This window comes from Castor canadensis, chromosome 15 (assembly GCF_047511655.1).
Source record: "Castor canadensis chromosome 15, mCasCan1.hap1v2, whole genome shotgun sequence".
Taxonomy (NCBI): domain Eukaryota; kingdom Metazoa; phylum Chordata; class Mammalia; order Rodentia; family Castoridae; genus Castor; species Castor canadensis.
The window spans coordinates 89,101,537-89,123,413 of NC_133400.1; the positions used below are offsets into that span (position 1 = coordinate 89,101,537).

At 40.4% G+C, this 21,877-nt stretch overlaps 1 protein-coding gene across 6 annotated transcripts in view; it reads right to left on the bottom strand.

Annotated features, from left to right (window-relative positions):
- Fbh1 (F-box DNA helicase 1) overlaps positions 1 to 21,861 on the bottom strand; it is a 48,086-nt gene extending 26,225 nt beyond the window's left edge. Inside the window, exons 1-6 of one of the 6 annotated variants that reach the window (XM_074056733.1) lie at positions 21,737 to 21,861; positions 8,872 to 9,027; positions 5,923 to 6,524; positions 2,528 to 2,658; positions 2,291 to 2,426; positions 169 to 359 (exon numbers count right to left, since the gene is read on the bottom strand). In XM_074056733.1, coding sequence (XP_073912834.1) covers positions 169 to 359; positions 2,291 to 2,426; positions 2,528 to 2,658; positions 5,923 to 6,459 — 995 coding nt within the window. In that variant the 5' untranslated portion in view covers positions 6,460 to 6,524; positions 8,872 to 9,027; positions 21,737 to 21,861. Of the gene's footprint in view, positions 1 to 168; positions 360 to 2,290; positions 2,427 to 2,527; positions 2,659 to 5,922; positions 6,525 to 8,855; positions 9,028 to 20,893; positions 21,014 to 21,569; positions 21,705 to 21,736 lie in introns of those variants that run through there. The other 5 variants (XM_074056732.1, XM_074056728.1, XM_074056730.1 and 2 more) reach the window with 5 other exon arrangements.
- Positions 21,862 to 21,877: the final 16 nt, after the last annotated feature.

The window sequence follows — 21,877 nt, forward strand, 5'->3', positions numbered from 1 at the left end:
CTGCACTTCCCCACCCCAGTCCCTCCATTCTACAGAGGGAGAAACTGAGGCTGACGATAGCTTCCAGCTTGCCTGATGTCAATGCTGGTAAGTGGCAGGGTGGGTATGCCAAGTCTAGGCCCTTCTTACTTTGTCACAGGGTCTCCTCCCTTCCTCCCAGGACGATACCTATTGCTGATGTTAATCCCCTTCTCCCTCATGGCATAGAGGAGCACAGCTATGCAGTATAAGGTCTCAGTGATATCTGGCATAGTCACTGTGGAGCCAGGTCTCCTGAGGCAGAAGAGCAGCTGCTGAATGTCATTCACACCACTGGAGAGGAGCACCACGGCTGCCACCAAGGTCCAGATGTTAACACCCTGTGAAGCGAAGTACATAGGATGGGAGGAGAGCACAGAAATTGGTCTCAATCAGGAACAATCATGTCAGAAAACTGGTGAGGAAAGTCAAGTCTGGGGCTCAGTTGCCAGTGACGGGTTATCTGAACTGAGCCTAAAGTGCTCAACTGATATTTGGGAAATAGCAGAACCATTCCTCCTGCCCTGGATTTCTTCTTCTCATCACTTTTGGATTTGAGATCTTAGTTTTCTTTAATTAAATAACATTTACAAAGTACCTAAAGTGGAACACTGCATAAAGATGACACTCCAAACATATGAGCTCCCTTTCATCTTGCCATCCCTACTTTCCAGGTCAGTGTGAGCCCTCAGATTCCTAAGTCCTTAGTGGAGTCAAAACAAATTAACTAGCTAACAAGAGCCTATCTGGGAAGACAGAGATAAAACACGACATTGGTGGTGCACACCTGTAATCCCAACACTCAGGAAGCTGAGGCAGGAGGATGGTGAGTTTGAGGCCAGCCTGGGCCACATAGCCAAGTACCTACATATTGAGACCTGTCTCGAAACACCAAAAAGTAAACCAATAAATAAAATGGAAATACAAAAGAAAACTACAGTCTTTAGGGACTTCATGACTAACAACTCCCTAATGCTACAATATTAATTTACTTTTACTTGTCATTATTTAATAATTATTAAATATTAACTTAAATAGTAAATAAATTATTTTAAGTGTATTTTATGAGGATAGTAATGCCCTATTTAGTAATGTCTAAGTAAACGTTCACTAACACAGTAGTAGTCCATATTGGACACACATCCTTATCATTTGCACATAACTATATCACTCCTTGTTAAAGAACATATTCTGTAAGGCACAGAGGCTCAGGCTTATAATCCTAGCTACTTGAAAGCAGAGATGGGGAGGACCACAATTTTTTTTAGTAATACTTGGTTTGAACTCAGGGTCTCATGCTTGCTAGGCAGGCGCTCTAGCACTTGAGCCATTCCATGGGCCTGGAAGATCACAATTTGAGGCCAGTCCAGGTAAAACGTTCACAAGACCCCATCTCAACTAACAGCTGGGCACAGTAGCACACCCGTCATCCCAGTTAGGCAGGGAAGTACAAATAGGAGGATCGAAGTCCAGGCCAGACTGGGCATAAAGCAGGACCTATCTCAAAAATGACCAATGCAAAAGGCCTGCCGGAGTGTCTCAAGGGGTAGAGTGCCCAGAGAGGCCTGAGTTTAACCACCATTACCACAAAAAAAAAAAGTACATTCTGAGAAAAAAAGTTCGTAGGACCCCTTTGCTACATTCATACTGTGAAAGAAAAAACAAACACACTCCACCACCATTAGCAATCATTTCACTCAAGACAGAAAAATACATGCAAATGTGATGCTCTCAAGCCTCTGTGGCTAGCAGAACATAGGCAGAGGCTGCTTACAGCTCTTAAGATAAAACATGAGAACCCCTGATTGGGATGTGGGGAGAGAAACAGGACCAAGAGTCAGGAAACTGAGGGCTATTTCCAGCTTCTCCTTACTACTGTGTGTCTGTGACAAGATCTTTCTCGATCCTTTTCTTGTAACCAAAGCTGTCTACGATGGAATGGCTGTCTTATAAAGAAATGCTATTACTGAAAGTGTTCAGAGGCTAGATGGCCACCTTTCAGGAATATTTCAGAGGATTCCACAGTAAAATGGAAAAATGCACTAAATGTTTTTAAAAATTCCTTCCAAATTCAAGAATCTATAATTATAGGGCCTCTTATTTCTCCAAGAGGACCAATGAAAAAAATTAATGTCTCAAAGCATTCCAATTAAAGATTTTGAACACAGATGTAATTTTAGCTGAACTTCATCACCAATACAGTTTCTTCCACTGAAAAAAAAATGCTGCCATCCCCTGCCTAGATCCCCCACCCCAAGGAATTTTCACATACCCCAGCAGCCATGTAGAGGTCAGGCAGGTGTTGACGCACGCACGCCTCTGCCTCAGGAAGGAGGGGATGATCTCTCAGACTCCAAAGCACCCTCTCAGAGTCTACACTTGGGGAGCATTTAGTGCTGGCTACATATCTGTAAAACATTCAGAAACAAGCCCACAAGAGAGAGGATTGTGAGCAATGGTGTATGAGAAAGACTTTGGAAACTGTCTCCCTTGGAGGACAGAAGCTCACCGTATGAGGTTCAGCACACATAAATCTGACTCCTTTTCTATGCCACAGTTCAACAGGATGCCATCCACTTTGCTGACTGCCTGCTCTTCATTCATCAGGTATCGATGATACAGCTTTTTCCAAGGAATGAACTGTGTAGTTAAAAATAGAAACAAAATAACATTCAGTTGATGGTTCTTAGTAAACAGATTAGGCCACAAGCACATACACAACCCTTTTGGGATTTTTTTGTTTTGTGGCACTGGAGCTTGAACTCAGGACCTCACACTTGCTAGGCACATAGACAACCTTCTACTGACCAAAAGCAATTACAGCTCACAGTTTAGAAGCTAAACAGATCAGATAAAAATATCACAGAAAATTCACTTGGAAACTAGGAAAACTGGGTCTTGGTCTTGGTGCTAATACTAATTTGCTACAGAATCTGGAAAACACTAATGCTTGAGTTTCCTTATCTGAAATATTAGGACACTAATAGCTCAGAGTTTCAATGAGGATAAAATAACTGGAGCAGTGACTACACTAATATCAGACAAAACAGATTAAAAAATTATTATATGAGATGAAAAAGGACAGTATATAATGAGAAAAGGGTCAATTCATTAAGAACATACAACAATGGTCTCTCTATATGTGTGTGTGTATGTATGTGTATATATATATACACATACGCATACATATATATATATACACACATACATACATACATATATATATACATACATATACCAAACATCAGAGCACCTAAATACATGAAGCAAACTGACAGAAGAGAAAAAAGATAGGTAGTGACACCCAATTTCAATGGAAGAAACAACCAGATAGAAGATAAGGACATAAAGTACTTGAACAACACTATAGACAAATTGAACCTAACAGATACATCCAGGACACTCTGCACAGAAAGAGCAAAATACATTTTCTTCTGAAATGCACAAGGAACATTCTTCAGTATAGATCTCATCTTAGGCCACAAAATAAGTCTTAATAAATTAAAATGACTGAAGTTATATGAAGTATCTTTCAATAAAAATACAATGAAAACTAGAAGTCAAAGAAGCAGGAAAACTGGAAAATACACAAAAACATAGATTTGTGGGGAGAAGGAGATTAGGGGGAAAACAGGGTCTCACCATGTGGTCAGCCTTGCAATTCTCCTCCCTTAGCCTCCCAATGCTAGGATTACAGGTTTGAACCACCACAGCCAGCTAAACCAACACACTCTTAAAACAACCAATGGGTCAAAGAAGAAATTAGAAAACACCACATGACAAATGAAAATGAAAAGACAGCATACCAAAACTTATGGTATGCACTGAAAGTATTAAAAGGGAAGTTTACAGCTGTAAATACTCATACTAAAAAGAGAAGAAAAATCTGAAATGAACAACTGACCAAGGATCTAGAAAAAGAAGAACAAACTAAGTTCAAAGTTAGCAGAAAAAAGGAAATTATAAAGATCAGAGAAGAGCCAGGTACCATGGTACACACCTGTAATCACAGAACTGAGGAGGCTAAGGCAGGAGGATTGAGAATTCCAGGCATCCCATGAGAGCAGAAATAACTAGAAAAGTAGAGGAAACACAACAACAACAACAAAAAAAAACCTGAGCTTTTTGGGGAAAAAAAAAGTTTAAGTCCTTAGCTAAAAAAGAAGATTTGAGTAACTAAAATCATAAATGAAAGAAGGGACATTACAACTGATGCCACAGAAATAAAAGGATTGTAACAGAATACCATGAACAACATATAAACAATCTGAGTGAGTTACAAGAAAAGAATAAATTACTAAGAACACATAACCTATCAGGACTGAATCATAAAGAAATAGAAAGTGTAAAGAGATCAATAATGAACAAAGGTATTCAAATCAGCAATCAAAAGCCCAGAACCAGATGGCTTCACTGGGGAATCCTACGGAATATTTACAGAACCATCAACAGCAGCACTCCATATATTCTTCAAAAAAACTGAAAAGGAGGCAACACTGCCAGACTCACTCTATTACCATAATATAAAAGTCAGACACTAGAGGAAAAAATAATCTGAGAGCTATGACAGATTACTGAAAATAAATACACTGTATCATTGCTAGTGATGATAAAAAAAAAACAGAACAGCATTATTCTAACTTTTCAAGAGGGAAGTATAAGCTGGGCCATTGTCCCAAGAATCTCCTCAGACAGAATAGAGAAAAATCCTCATTCATTCCCAGCTACAACTGTTCTCTTCACACCAGAGAATTCTCAATTTAGTGGGCAGAAATATTATGACATAAACATGTGCACATATAAAAGCAAAAAGATATTTCTCAGAAAGTAGGAACGAGGACCCTAAACAAAGAATGGAGTTAGAGTGATACAAAGTTTTCTCCAAAATCTTTTGTACTTTAAAGAAAAATGTACTCTGTCCTCATATACCTATCTTGCACACCATTGCTAAATTTTTAAACTTCACTATAGTTGGAGAGAGACTTAATCTCTATATATCTGACTTATTTTGCCTAGGTAAACAAAATACTCTCCCAGCCCTCAAGTTTAGCTAAGAACCTTTACCTAAATGGGAAGAAGTATAAACGAACATACGTTGGTTCTTTCCAACAAAGGATAGAACCAGCAGCTAGAGCAACAACACAATTAAATGTAGCATCAAGAAGTCTTTTCCGGGGGGTGCAGGGAGAGAAGGAAAGAAAGAGGGAAAAAAACGAAGTCTTTTCTAAGAATGTGTTTGTTCCCATTGTTCCAACTCAAAAGGTACTGCAGGGTGACTCCAATGAAAGATGCATTTATTAATCATCTACTGTATGTAAAAATGGTGCAGAAAAATGGAGAATGCAAAAACAAATAGGACAAACAGCCTTCAACAAAAATGATCCAGCATTAGCTTCTATCAATGAGCTCATAATCTTAAGTGGGGAGAAGGCCTGTCTAAAACCGTAATACAGGTTGTGATAAATTATGCTAACAGAGGTAAAAAGTAGCACAAAGACAGCAAGTGATGAAGTTCAGCAAGATGGAATGGGAAGGAGCAGTTAGTGTAGCTGATAAGCCTTGAAGTACAGGTAAAATGGCAACAGAGATATGGGGGTCCTCTAAATGGGGTGAGGGAGTTAGAACAACCCCAGATGGACCACAAACAGGCAATCTATAATGAAGCATCAGCAAATTATGTATTCAGATAGAATACAGAGATATATTATGAAGTGAGCAAGGATACTAAATTCATATGGTGGGACAAGCGTTGGAGGTCTTAACTGCCCTATGGAGTGTGGACATTATTCTGAAGGCAAATGGAAATGTCCATTTCTGAACAGATCCTCTAATCATAAATCTGAGTTATGTCAAGCCACTGTGGGCTGATAGAGGGGTTGTCACTCACCCAAGCACTCTACTCACCAGGGGGTCACTGATTATCTCCCTCCAGAGGTGACACACCAAGCTCAGATTCCAATAGAGGTCTTCCACAGGGAGGAAGGCAAAGATGTGCCTCAGGACTTCACTAGGCAGGCTACAAATGTGGCTTGGTGCTTTTTGGCAGGGCAAGGTCCCAAGAAGCCCATAGTATGAATCAGGAATGGGCTCAGGACCAATGTCCTCAATGTCTTGGCCAGTTTCTCCAGAATCCACACAGCCCAGTGACAGACAGTCCTCTGCTTCTTGCCTAGTTTCCCTAGGCTTTGTGCAAGACAGGGACAAATGATGCCGTAGGGTTTTCTTAGTAAATCCATCCCACTGGCTGGTATCTGTAGCTTTATCTCTCTCTTCCTCAAAGGACCGAGACCGCTTCCTGGGGGGCAGAGAAGACCCCGATGAGTCTAATCTTACTTCTCCATCACCTTCCTGAGGCAGGGCGCAACTGCTCTCTGCAGGAATGATCATGTCACCCTCGGAGTCCTGACAACTGTCTTGGCAGACAGAACTGCTCTTGGCCATGTCATTGGTACACTGCTGCTGGCCAGCTAGGAAGAACTCAGGGATGTATTTTTGACATCCTTGACCTGTAGAGAACCCAAACAGAATGGACAAAACACGATCACTGACTGTTGACCTCACTCTTAATTATCTATGTTAAAAGAGGAAAGAGTCAGATACGTTTATGAGTCAGGTGGTTATGCAAACAGCTAATCAAAAGTAACCAGACATATTTTTAGAAAGAGATAAAGACTGGTCTTTCGGTGGTGTTATGGCCTACATTACATCCTACAACATGTACAAGAACAAGGTTAAATGCTGCATGTTGGACACCCGAATGGACAGAAAGGACATGACTGCTCACAAGCACATTCACACATCCACTCACACTACACGCCTCTCCTTGTTTGCTCCTACAACTGGAAGTCTAAGCTTGCTTAAGTAGAAAGAACATGCTTTAAGCTATCAGGTTCAAAAATCCCACTCCTCGTTTGACAAGAATTAAGGTCCTTTTAATTTATTCTTACTTCCCCCTGTGGTGATGACACATTAAAGAGGGAGTCAAAATTATTTTCCTATTATTAGAGTGGTACTTAATCTTTTTAACACATTTATTCAATCAGCATTTACTAAGTACCTTTAATTTTGAAATAAATAAAGTGATATTCCCTGACCCCACAGACCTTTCAGGCATCTAGGGAAACCCAAACAGTGATTTCACACATCATCACGGCATTTTCTAAATTCTAAAAGTTATTTTTAAATGCCAATAAAGTGAACACCTTATCAATATATAATATACGTGGTTTCTTTCTAAATGACTATTAACAAAATTTCTTACTTTGGAAAATAAAAGAATGGACTAAAACTTGGTTTAGCCTTTAAATGAATTTATGGATTGAAATTAATATTTCTTTCAATTCTTTTTTTGTGTGTGGGGGGGTGGTAGGTATTGGGGTTTGAACTTAGGGCCTCATGTTTGCTAGGCAGGTACTCTACCACTTAAGCCTCTCCACCAGCCCAAAATTTCTTTCATATTAGGGAAAAAAACAATTATAACTGCTTCTAGGGCAATGTGACTCAAACCCATAGTTTTAAAGCCAATAAAGCCTGGTTAAATCCTGACATTTCCTAATTGTTAAAGGTAGTCACATCAATAGTCAAGATCCTACTTCGTGCTCAGTGCCATGCTCAGAGTCCTGGAGAACTCACCACACAGACCAGAAGTTGACATATACACAAAACAAACTAAGTATCAGATAGTATGTAATTAAGTTGAAAACTATATAATTGATTACAGTAGTACCAAAAGTGAGAAACAATGTTTAACAAAAACTAGGTTAGTATTTAAATTTGATTCTGAAATAAAATGTATCAAAGAGAAAAAAGGCAATCTAGATTATACTAGCAGGTATTAGAAAAAGTAAAATTCAACTGGTATGGAGAAGGGTAATAAGAAAATATAATTGCCAGAAGTGAACTTTCATGCATTAGTAATTGATATCAAAATGCTTGAGGACATGGAATGTTAGCCACCCTGATTTGATCACTGCAGACTGTACACTGCAATAAATTATCATACTATACCCCATAAATGAGTATAAATATTATGTTAATTGAAAAAAATAAAATTAAAAAGCTATTTGGTGATGACAAGGATAAGCCTGAGTCCACAACAGTACCATGAAAACATTTTATAGTAGGTTCTTAAGAATAGCTGTAAAACACTTTGTCTTCCTTATGATTGTGTCTTTTCTTCAACAAAATTAATGATAAGCGCAGAACAGGACCTGCCTGGAACTGAGGGGGGAAGCGGGGGAGAGGGGAGGAGGGGGGCAGAGTGGAGAAATGACCCAAACAATGTATGCACATGTGAATAAATGAATTTAAAAAAAGGCACATATTCTTTTTGAAAATTAAAAAAAAAAAAGAAGAGCTGTGACATGATAGAAAATAGTCATGTTCAGACTCATAACATATATCCCAGCTGATGTGGGAAAATTAAAATCTGGTCAAGGAGAAGGCTACTTACAGTGTTCCAGACACTGGGTGACAAGGGCACAGTCTACCATGCAAGCATTGAATTAGGGAACATTTCAAAGGAAAAATAATGATACAGTGAACCTTGTGACAGACTGGATAAAGATTAATAAGGAATGGCATAATCACAACGTTTCTGGATTGAAATAACAGTAATACTGATCCATGTTTTTTATCACTTTATATTACACATGATAGCAAATTTCCTGGGGCTTATCCCAACCATTCTAATAGGATAGAATTCTCATGGAAAATACAGAATTACTGACAAAAAGTGTTAAACTATTGCAACAAGACTGTAAGATCACAACAGTGGTATAAACAAATACTAGATATTCAAAGGCCACACAGACTGTAGATTTTGAAATGCAAGGTACCTTTTTAAAGACCTACCCCTATTCCCTCTTTTTGTTCTGGGTCTAGGATAGAGACCATGGTTCGGATCTCTGTTTGTCCATCTTTGACCGAAGGGCTGGGTCACAGCCAAGTGACTCCGAGCCAAATATTGGCAGTCGATAGTTGTAAGATGTTTCCGCTTAAATCGTCTCACTGTTTTGTACCAACAAGCAGAAGAAATAGGATACTCATTAGTTATTACAAATTCTACAAGCTAGTCAGCAAATTATACTCAATTTTTAGGACTATAATGACAACTGATTTTACGCATCATTCCAGCCAGCCCTTTCACTCTTCCCTGTGCCCACCAACACTTAGTCAATTTGGCAATGCATTAACATTTCTTCCTTAGAATTTAAGAAAGAGTTGGGTGCCAGTAGCTACTCCTGAATCCTCACTACTCAGGAAGCAGAGATCAGGAGAACAGAGGTTCAAAGCTACTCCAGGCAAATAGTTTGCAAGACCCTATCTCAAAAATGCCCAACACAAAAAAAGGGCTGGTGGAGTGCTCAAGTGGTACAGCATCTGCCTAGCAAGTGTAAGGCCCTGAGTTCAAACCCCAGTATCACCCAAAAAAAAAAAAAACTAAGAAAGAATCCCAAAATGGCATTTTAAGATCCTGAAATGACTTCTCTTTTTTTTCCACATTTTTTTATTGTTGTGCTGGGCTTCTTTTAAACTTATACTTTCTAGAGCCTTAATCATGAAATACTTATTCAAAAAGAAGTTTCTGCAAATGGATAATTATGATCTGGCATCTTTTCTTGGCATTTGTCTAAGGCACATATGTTCCTACAATAACCACAAATACTTAAGAGTTGTTTGTGGCTTTTTAAAAAAAAGAACAAAAATGGTTATAACTTACTTTTTGTCAAACAACTGACGTTTTCTTTTTTCATTGTGATAACAAAAACATGTAATGTATAAGAGCTGGCTATAGTTTTTTAAACATAAACTTACCAATCACCATTTATCTACATTAGATTTTCCAAGACACAAGCAAAATACAGCCTTAATAAAACAAGCTATAAATTTTTTAAGAGAAGGAATTTACTGCACACACACCTCTTAGCCCCAAGAACACTTCAGTACTGAGAACCAACTTAAAAGGTTAAGAGCAAGACCCCAAATGAAAGAGGATCAAATGGGATATATGCTGTCTTCTCTTAGCAACACTATAGCAGCAACTGTGCCCAGAGTGCTGTGTCAAGAGTTCTAAGATACATGGCTGCTAGTATAGCTCAGTGGCAGAGCACTTGCCTAGCATGTGTGAGACCCTGAATTTGATCCCTCACATCATGAAGAACAAAAAGAGTACTGAAATATTTGTATTCTTTTTTACCACTATGTATTTCATTTTTAACATTTTAACTGGTAATAAAGTATTTAGTTTTATAGTACTCATTTTCTTTCAGGTAATCCTTTTTCATATTTAGCCAGGATTCTTCATGCTCTGTATCTGTTATTGCATATAAGATCTAACAACGTCCTTATGGCATTAAAAATTGAAATATAAAACCAGGCATGGTGGTGCATACCTGTAATCCCAGCATTCGGAAGACTGAGGCAGAAAGATCACGAGTTTGAGGCCAACCTGGGCTACATTGTAAGCTTGGGGCCAGCTTGGGGATACTGTACCTCTGTGTCTGTCTATCTGCCTCTCTCTCTATATGTGTGTGTGTGTGTATATACAATTACATAATTACAGTATAAGAATACCTATATTTTTAAAAAACAGAACAAATTCATAGAATTAAGATTCTCCTTTTCAGGAGTTGGTCAAGAGAGAAATCAGTACCTGCCAATATCATATTTTCATAGGTTCTTAAAAAGACTTAAAAGTAAATTATAGTATCAAATGCCAGAATCTCACTCACCATTTCCTTTAAGCTTGAAAATAAATAAAACCACAACACTAATGAGAATAACTGGTACAGTTTATATTTTCTATCACTATTCCTTCCCAGTCCCCAGCCTATCCAGAAATCATCCTTCCAAGTTTTAGTCAAGTCTCTCAAAGTTTAAAGTAAGTTTTGAAAAACTCTGAATATTTAAGACTTCCTAAAAACTACACACAAAAATAGCTCTGCAAGTCCCATAAAAGGATGCTGGAGCCCTTATGGCCATCTGAACTTAGAAGATACAGCACTAGTACTGTGAAGGCACAGAAGAGAAGTTACAGCCCGCTCCCTCTGGTGAGAGCAACATTACAGAGTAGACAGTGGCCCTGATGGGAGAACTGGGTTTGAGACCCAGCTGGCCACTTATCAGCTTTAAGACTTTGGGTCACTTCACTTCTCTAGGTCCTAGAGATGTCATTGGGATCAAATGAGAAATTACACCCAAAAAGGTTTGTCAAATATAAAACCACATGCAAATATACCTGTCTGCTTCCTCTATTTAACAATGCTTGTCTGACTAACTTGCATAAACATGGAAATATCTTTCAAAATACAAAGATGCCATCTAACAGCAAGACAGGGAGTACATCAGCAGACCTGATGCAGGAAATACCTTTAAAAACAGCAAGTAATATGTACTCAATTACATTATAAACAGAAAACCAAATATCCTCTCCCACTTAAAAGTTCTATAAATGTATCTTTTGTTATTGTTGAATGATTTCTCTATTCCCAAAACTAAGTCTTATTTACCCTTACAAAGGCAGAAAAAAAGGTGAAATTTTTCAGTATTTTAAAAAAAATGTAAGCTAGGCATGATGGTTCAAGCCTGTAATCCCAGCACTTGGGAGATTGAGGCAGGAAGATGATGAGTTCAAGCCAACCTGAGTTACATAGCAAGGCCCTGTGTCAAAAAATTAAAACAACATTTAAAAATTTTTCTCTACTAGGAAAAAAATATGAACTTAGTCTGATCATTCTCTTTTTAAAAATAAGACTTGCAATTTTATCTCTTCTGTTCAAAACCTTCATATTATAAAATAAAAATCAATTTACTATTTTGCCTGAATGGGACCCTCTAGTCAGACTGGAAAGAGATGGTAAAGTTACACAGGGTCTTCCAGAATACAGATGCATCTGGGCCCTTCACGCAGGCTTCATTCATACACCCAACCACAGGACAGCTGCTGGCTTCCAGCCAGCCAATCACTGACTTCAGAGAGCCAAAATATGAATTCCTGCTGATCTCTTTTCAGTATTCCCAACTGCTTCAGAGCTGACAAGCACAAGGTCTATAATTAGAACTCGAGGCATTAGTTACCAATAGAGAACATCTCATGTAAATAGACGGTGAATATCCACTGCCAGACTGGCCTAGAGAAAAAAAGCTTTCATGGATAAAATCACCAAGAAATAAAATCAACATCATTCAAGTTAATATGATCCAGGACTTTGTGGCCAGCCACAGATCTGGTTAACTGGGTGGTATGGTATAAGTTAGGAAACATAAGGCTTCTGAAAGTCAACAAAAAGACACATAGCCAATTACCTTAGGTTCAGTAAAGAATTCTGTGCTGTGTGTGGTGGCTCATGTATAAATTTCAGCTACTCAGGAGGCAGCAGTAAGAAGATCCTGACTCTGAGGCCAGCTCAGGCAAAGTTAGTGAGACCTTCTCTCAGAAACGAAATAAAAGCAAAAAGAGCTGCGGATGTAACTTAAGTGATAGAGCACTTGCTTAGCAAGTGCAAGCCCCTAGGTTCAATCCCCAGTATCACAAAAAGGAAAAAAACAAAACAAAACAAAACAAAAAAAACAGAGAGCTCTCTTGCCCTTCAGCCGTGTGGGGATCCAGATAAGACATCATCCATAAACCAGGAAGCTCTCATCAGACATCAAATCTATGAGTGCTTTGATCCTAACTTCCCAGTTTCCAGGACTGTGAACAATAAATTTGTTGTTTATAAACCAACCAAGGTAAAAGTGGTAATGGTGGGTGGCACAGGAACTAAGCCTAGATCACTAGGTCTTTTACGTGGAACTAGGCAAAGGCAGACCCATGAAAAGATCTTAAAGATACCACACAGGACAGACAAGAGAACATTAAAAATGTTCAGTCTCAAAAGGAACTGTTTTGAGCAAAGTAGATAATATGGACAGTATATATTTTAATATGTATTTATTTCATAGAATACATCTAAATCTAAAATGCTTGATGAGAAGATTAAATGTTTGCAGAAATATAAAAAAGGCATAGGAATAAAGGAACTAATAGGAGTGCTGGAACACAGTGTTCTGCTTTCAGAGAGTTCTGGTACATGCCAGTGTACTCTGGCATGAAGCCATTATTAGAAGGAGTTAAGGTTAATTGATGGGGGAGGGGACACCTCAACCAGGAGCTCTGGCCTCTGTATACTAACATAAGTTGTCTACATTGTACATTGGATCTGGTACCACTCAAGTTGTGAATGCTTGGGAGGTAAAGTTAGCATTTTCAATGGATTGATGTATCAAAAATAACTTTTCTGACTTCAGCTAGTAGTCAGTACCATTACTGGGAGATAGTAAGTGCTGTAATGCACTGAAGTGGGGGACAGGAGCCCTGAGTCTACCTCCCCTAGAGTTAAACAAATCATTTAATATCTCCTATTACTAAAGCCTATGAAAGTGATGAGTATAACAACCTGCCACACTGAATTCACAGAATGAGATAATACACACATTAAGTGCTTATGACACCCACATTGAGGTTCACAACGCCTACCTGTACATCTATGTCAAAGCCTAGCAACAGAAGTGCTAGAAGAATCATGTGACTACCACACCAACCTGAATGTCTCCTTGAAGACATGTAAGTTTTACTTTAAAAGCATTAGCATTCTTGTTTTTAATAATACTGAAATTCTAATCACCTATTTTAATTAGTTTGCCTTTTTAAAAAGCAGATCAAGTATAACATAGCAACATAAAGATGCTCAAATGCCCCACTTCCATAAAATCTTCCAAGTTACCCAAACTTTATGGTATTCCTCCCTTCTTGCCTAGGAAGTATACTTTACACCTCTCTTAAAGGGCATTTATTGTTAGAAGCTGCTTGTGACTCTGTAAGGGGTGAAGTTAATGAACACACATAGACAAAGGGAAGCTATGTCTACACCAGGGTTTGTGTAGATGGAGAGAAAGATCAAAATTGTTTGTTTCTTCAAACTATGTGAAACCCCCAGAGGTGCTCGAATTAATCCTCTCCATACCAAAGCGGGTATTTGTACCCCTCTTTCAAACTCTCTACTGTAGTGACTAATAGAAATGAATCACATACCTTAGGTGTCAGAGGAAAAAAAACTAAGAATGTATGATAACCGTTTTGTTAAATAGAATTTTTCCCAGGTTCAAGTTAAACCTATTCCCATACTGCTTTTTTTATGATAACTTTCTTATCGTGACTTCTGTCCTTCTCCACTAGGGTCCCCCTTTCTAGAACCCTCATATCTCTCTGCTAACCCTCAGCTTTTAACCCTGGCCCTGTGGCCCACTGGCTCCTCAGTTTCCTGAGGTACCATCTGACTGAAGTCAGTTATCTGACATCAAGGTAGTCATTACCTGGAGTTTGGCCTTTTATGGATCATCACATCTTTTTACTGTCATCATGGTCCATTCCATCCTAGCCTACTCTGACCCAACAAATCCCTACTGGAGGTTAGATGTATCAGTCTCCCTGGAACCACACTCATTAATAAAACTGTACTATTGGCCACTAAAAGTAAGGGATCATGTCTCATCATCATTTAACCCTCAAAGTGCTTAGCACAACCCTATGAATAACACAGATTAAATACTTCTTGAATAAGAAGTATCCCCCATTATGCTTTCATTTGCCTGGCTTCCTTTTACATCTTCTTTTTTCAAAAACATCTTACAAAACAAGATGCAGAAAGTGAAACTGAGTACTTTGGGGTTTTGTGGCACAGACTATTGTTCCACTTCTTCCTTAGCACAAACCATTCACACCTCCCAGTTCTGTGTGCAGCTGGTGTCACTTTAAGACTGAGTGCTAGCCAAGGCAGTGAGAATAAAAGTTATGATTCCTCAGGATGTCCTTAGAAGCTTTGTGTTCAGGACAGACATGCTTCTAGCAGCCTGGGTCTTAGAGTATTGCTTTTTTTTTTGGTGGTGGAGGGGAGGAATAAACATGAATTCATATTCTCACAGTGCTAGAAAGCTGAGGTAGAGTATTGTTTTAAAGAGCCTCCTCCACCAAAACACTTACATTCATCAACTCTCAACAGCCACCACCACCTGGAACCTTCTTAGATTATTAAGGAATTGAGAAATAAACCTCTACTGTGAGGTCACTGCATGTTTGGATCTATTTGTTACTGCAGCAAAGCTTACCCTAACCATTTCAGTATCATTTGAAACTGACACCAAATAATTTCCTCTCCTCCCCTATCCTTACTAATCAGAATTCATACGAAAAAGTCCTCTAAAACTTATAGGTTACAGACCTAAATGTACACGATGAAGGCAGTAACTGTCCTAGAGAAAATGATTATTGTTAAACAACTACTCTAAATTCACAAGAACAAAAACAAAATACTTTAACTAGTACAAGGTACCTGGCTGGAGAAACTCTCATAACACCATACTCAGCTTTGTTAACTAGATAATGTACTGAGTCATCTAACCTCACCTAGCTAGCTTTACTCAATACTCCACTCTTCTCTGACAGGCAGGTTCCATGAAATGCCACATGGACACCTGGCCTCTAGGGCTTTCTATGGAAACAGAGTCACACTGCAACACAGCCCATTATTACAATGATTCTGGTATCTGATAGTTCAATTGCAGTCTGTGAAACCTGAGAGCCCAACTTAAACACAGTTCACTGTGTTGTCCCTCAACTCCCAGCACCATAAAACTACTCACTCAAGCCAGGAAGCAGTAATAAAACCATGCTGTATGTCTCTGAGATACTTTAACAATGCTTTTTTCAAGTATGTACTTATGTGTGTCTTTCATGAATTATTGTTTCAATGTATCTTCACTATACTGTTATCTAATATTGTTATCTTAATAGCAATTATTTGTATAAGGACCTGTTTAATATGTCTTCCTTCCTAGGCAAAGCTCTATAGTCTAGTGGGAAGAAGGAATGAGGAACTTACTTACCCAAGCACCCAAAATATTGCTTCATAAGTAACTGATGGTTAAATGAATGACTGTGCAACTATAGAACTTCTTTTCAAATTGAGGCTGTATTCCTTGGCTTTGAAGCCCTAAACTATCCTAAAGCTTCTCAGTGCTTTACAGTTTTGCCAGTTCTTTCTTAAATTCTAATTCAATCTTCAAGCAATCCCACGATTGTGCCACAATTAAACTGGGGCTCAGAAGACTTACTTGAAGTCACAACATGGCTTATAAATGATGGACCAGGATGAGAACCTAGGTTTTCAGATTGCCCATATCTGGTGTGCTTCCTACTGGAACATTTCTGGACATAGAAGACTGTCCAGAAAGCTATGGAGTTTTGAAAACCTCATGTTAGCTGGGGGGCAAGGCTTAAGCAAGCACCAGGCACTAGAATCAATCCGCAGTATAGAAAAAGAAAAGGCTCAAGTTGGCTGCATGATGGCACAAGTCTACAATTCCAGGAGGCTAGGACAAGAGGATCATGATTTTGAGTTACATAGCAAGTTCAAGGCCAACTTAGGCTACCTAGTGAAACCCTGTCTTAAAAAGAAAAAAGGCCAGGCATGTTGGCTCATTCCTAATAATCCTAGCTATTCAGGAGGCAGATACCAGAGATCCAGAGGATCATAATCCAAAGCTAGCCTTGAGCAAAAACAGGAGATCCTACCTAAAAAATAACTAAAACAAAAAAAGGGCTGGGAGCATGGCTCACCCCCAAGCACAGGCAAGGCTGGGAGTTCAAACCCCAGTAACACAACCCTCAAATTTAATTCCTGTATCACTTTTTTTCAGGACCAAAGAAATATAGAAAACATTATCTATAAGAAAAATTTTACTATTTATTGTAGACTCAAAATGGAGATATTTCAAAATGTTTTGTCCAAATTAACTCTAAAAGGAAAAAAAAAACACACAGGGAAAACAACACAGCTCTAGTTCCACTTTCAGGTATTCACTCTTGATGCAAACCCAGCTTGCTACCAGCCATCACATCTTGCTTCTCTCTGAATCCATGGGGTCCAAGTCAGTAGGCTCAATCTTTCCCAATCATCTCACACCCTGAACTACCTTCTACTTCCCCAGAAGCAGCACTCACTCATTACAGCAAGCAAGGATGGGTTGAGCTGTTTGCTCTGTATGTTCTTCACAAGGAAAGGAATGATAAAAGGAAGAAAAGACCACTATTTACTGTCCAGAAAATCTCTATATATTTAAATGTCTTTTCTACTATTAATTCATTCCACAACCACTTTTATATATCTACTATGTCCCAGATTCATTATAAACCCCATGAGAGAATTCCTTATGGTATTCTTGTTTTTAAATTCTCTTTTAGATACTGAGTGTACAAAAATAAATATGTCTGACCATAAGGAGGCTACCAAAACAAACTGCTAAACATAAAGCTATATAAGTGCTACATAAATACATAAGCAAAGTGCTATGAGAGTAAAGAAAAGTAAATAGAATTAGCAAAGTGGGAAGAGGCTTTATGAAGAGTTGAGCCTTAAAAGATGAATGGGATTCAGTTAGGCACAATAAACACTATGTGCAAAAACACAGACACACAGCAAAGCATTGGTATCACAGAACAGGTGCATTTCTTCAGAACAAGATGGGAAACAAGGTGAGAAAATGAAATTTGGAGCCACAGACTACAAAGGTCCTCTAACAGAAACTGGCCTTCATCAGGGAAATGCAAATCAAATTGAGATTCTACCTCACCCCAGTCAGAATGGCTGTCATCATCAATAAAACACATATGAGCAAAAAAAGAAATCTTCCTGTTGATGGGAATATAAACTAGTCCAGCCACTATGGAAATCAGTAGAGAGGTTCCTCAAAAAATTAAAAACAGAACTCCCCAATGATCTAGCCATATACCATTTCCAGGAACATATCCAAAAGAATCAAAATCAGCTTAGAGACACCTGCATACCCATGTTTATAGAGGCACAATAGCCAAGTTAGGGAACCAGCCTAGGTGCCCATCAGCAGAAGAGTGGATAAAGAAAATGTGGTATATACACACAATGAAGTTTTACTCATCCCTTAAGAAGAATGAAATTATTTTCTAGAAAACAGAAGCAGAGATCATCATGTTAAGTGAAGTAATCCAGCTCCTCAAAGACAAATACCACACTTTCTCTTATTTGTGGAAGCTAATGGGAAACAAAACAAACCAATCCAAGGTCATGAAAGTAAAAGAGGGACTACTGGGGAGGTAGAAGAGGAAAGGAAAAGGGGGAGAGAAGGGGAAATTATGACCAAGGTACAGCATATGTATGTATGGAAATATCATGATGAAATTTCTTACTACATAGAAATATGACACTTATTTAAAAAAAAAGAAGTTGTCCTTTATTGTATAGGCAATTCAGGGTATCATGCAGTTTGTTAAGCGAGGTCATTACACAAATTCAGATAGACATTAGATTGTTGGGAAAACAAGTCAGAAAGTAACTAGTACCAATGTAGTCTAGGCTAGACTTGTGAAAGATTGAGAGCAGCAGAAATTGGTAGGTGAATACCAATAAGGTGTTTAGTTTTGACAAGACAAAGAGAAAGGATGAGAAAGAGAGAATGGCAAGGATAATTGAAACTTCTAGCAGAACATTAAGGTACTGTCATTTTCTATATTAAAGAGTAAAGAAGAAATAGTATTTTTTTAATCATTTTTTCCTACAGTGAGTTTCAGTTTTGAAAGCAGTTTGGTTTTATTTGTTTTGTTTTTGGTTTTTGGAGACTGGGTCTCAATAGGTAGCCCGGGTTGGCCTCAAACTCAAATTCCTCCTGCTTCAACCTTCTGAGAGCTGGGATTACAAGTCTGTATCACCATGCCTGATTTGTTCTGCTTTAAAGGTATCTGTGGCATACTTTATTAAGCTCCAGGAGGACTTTGAAATATGAGATTGTTCCTCAAAAGGCATGTGAATAACCACTAAAGGTCTAGGATTTAAAATGCTTTGGTGATAAATTTCGAGGAGCTGAGTAATTTCACAGTCAGAAGAGCAAAGACAGAATCCAAATTCCATTTCCAAATAAAAGGCAGCCTGGGAAGGAAAGAGGAATACCTTAAGCAGAAAAAAGGTGATAACAACACATATAAAATTAGAATTCAAAGTCAAATAGTTTGGTGTACTCACAAATCAGGAAATACATCAAATGACCAGTACAACCACTGCTAAGTTCTACATATCCATGAAATGCAGCACAAGAGAAAGGAAAGAGTCAGGTAGCAAATCACAACACCAATGAAAACTATACTTGAATCAAGAAGGTAAAGGCCAGACCACAAACTCCAAAAGCCTGTCCTAAAGAAATGGGCAGGTCAACAAGGGGGGAGTGATAGAGACCCCAGAAACAGCCCCATTCATAAGTTTACTGCACACATGCCTACCTTTCTCCAGATCAGGCTTTGCTCCAGAAAAATCATAAGAGCTAGGGATAAATTCACATACATTATCATCTAGCCACAGAAAGGGAGATCCATACCAAAGGAAGTTCGTAAGACAGACAGAAGGAGAACTGGAACACCAATTAAGTACCCAATTACCCTGGATTTCAAATATTGCATCCTTTTTGTGAACCATGTGTAGACATAAGAGAAGAGAAAGTGGGGTCATTTGTAGTTAAGATGGGGAAGAGGGACAGAGAGGAATAGTAATCAAAAGTTTGAAGCTACCAGATGCCGCTGCTTCCAGTTTGCACTGCCTCAACAGAAGCAGTAAGGACACTGCTCAGGAGCTGGTGGTAGAGCACCTACCTAGCAAGCATGAGACCTCAGTTCAAACCCCAGTGCCACCAAAAGCAAAATAAGCAAAACAAAAAAGAACATTGCTTGGCATGTTCTAAAACTCTGTGCATTTCAAAGCACCTTTCTTTGAGTAAAAAGATACAATGGAACAATAAACTTTAGCAAAGTTGATATTTTAGACCTAGTTCTGTCCCCAGTGACTGTATCATATCACACAGTAACCTAAGGAAGTTGGATATGCTTATAGTAAAATGGACTTGTTTTCATGGGCCATAGCAGCCTTTTTTTATTTTATCTTAGGTTAGCAAGTATCAGGCACTAGAAAACACTCAGTAGTTGCTCCCATCCTTCCCTCTAGAAGACTTTTATTACCTATACTTTTCTGGTAAAATCATAAGTTCATTAGGCCTCAATTTCCCCACTGTAAAACCAGAATGATGCCTTAAGAGGTTGTTGACAGGTCAGGTACTTAATGCCAAGTGCTTCTGTAAACCAGAGTACAGTACCAAATTAAATGGTAGTCATTTTTAAGCCTGACTTATAGTAACCACTACCATTTTGCCCCTAAAAGAACTAAAAACACCAAGAGGTTTAATGATTAGTTTCTCATAAGTTCGAGTAAAGAACCCAACACCTAACCTAAACTCTTCTATCACCCCATACAGCTTGCTCAGATCTCAGTGAAGCCCCTCCGCCCCAAAGCTCAAGACATTCCCACGTCACTTTAATTTTTTTATGTTTAGGTAAAGGGGAAGAGGAGACAACCAATTAAAGAGGGGCAACAGGATAACATAAAATGACTTGCACAAGGTCAAAACAGAGGAGAAAAGCACAGCTTGACAGCAGCCAAAGCCGCATCTCCAGTGCCTGCTCCGCAAAAAACTATAGGTGCCCTTCCTGGGCCCCAGGGAGCAGCACGGGGGCGCGGGCCTGGCTGGAGCTCACCACGCTCCCCGGCCTCCCTCCTGCACAGGCCCCCGAAACCCGAACCTGCCACAGCCTGCAGGGCCGAGCCCCCACACCCAACCTCAGCCCGGACCCCGCCCCGCCCCGCCCGCGGGCTCAGTGCCCCACCCCCGAGGCCGGGACCCCCGAGCAGGGCCCCAGAAGGTTAAGTTTCCCACGCGTCGGAGCCCAGCCCGCATTGTCCTCCACGTCTATAGTCTCACATACTATGGCGCCCCTGACCAAGGTCCCCGCTGCCGCCACCGCCGCCACCACCGCCGAGTCGTCCGCCCAGCCCAGCGTCCCCCCCGCCCCTGCAGCAAGCTCCTCCTCCGTCTTGGACAGCTAGGAGAGACGGAGATGACTTCCTCTGCAAGCTCCGCCCCGCCGCAGCCCAGGGAAGCGCCCGCCGCCGGAGCTGACGGACGACACCCTGAGCCAATCGGAACGCGCGTCTGGAAGGGGCGCGGCCCTCGCAAGTGAGCCACGCCCCGTACGCGCTTTGGCTTGTGCAGAGGAGGCGGAGGGGAAACTTTCCCAGAGTTCCCGTGAGCTGCCAGGGTCTCCGCTGGGGTTTCAGCGGCGGGGAGGGGGTCAGGGGCCGCTGTCGATTGGGTGACGAGGAGGCGGAGCACGGGAACACCGCCCCATCCCGAAGCTGCTCCAAAAGCCGGACGGTGTCGAGACTGGGCAGAGGGAGGTCCTGGCGCGCTTCAGCCCCCGGGCATTCATCCCTACCGTACACGAGTGCCCGGCAGGCTGCAGGGGAAGGGCCGCATGGCCTCGGCGGTGGAGAGCAGGCCACGCTCAGGCCCGGCTGCCTTCGGAGCTTTCCAACCCTGGTGGAATGCGAGGTAACCCGCAGGCCCCTCAAGCTTTAGGGCTTTGCGTTAGAGCAGCTCACCCCCATTCCCTGACGTTTTGGGTCCCAACTCGCTCCCGTGCAGGTACAGCTTCAGGACAACAGATGCGCCCACGTATCCCGAGCTGCATGAGCTCTCGGAGCCGAGAGTCCCACCTAGACTGCACACCTGGACCGCGCTGACCCGAGCGGCCCGCAAGCGTGCTCACCGCCGTCTGTCCCGTTCCCTAAGGAATCACCACTGCTGTGGGAGTTACGGCGTCTGCCCGGGGACAAGGGGCGTGAGGATGCTGGGGAAGGCAGCTCAGTAAGGGACCGATCAGGCCGGGGGCGGGGCGTCTCGGAGGAGG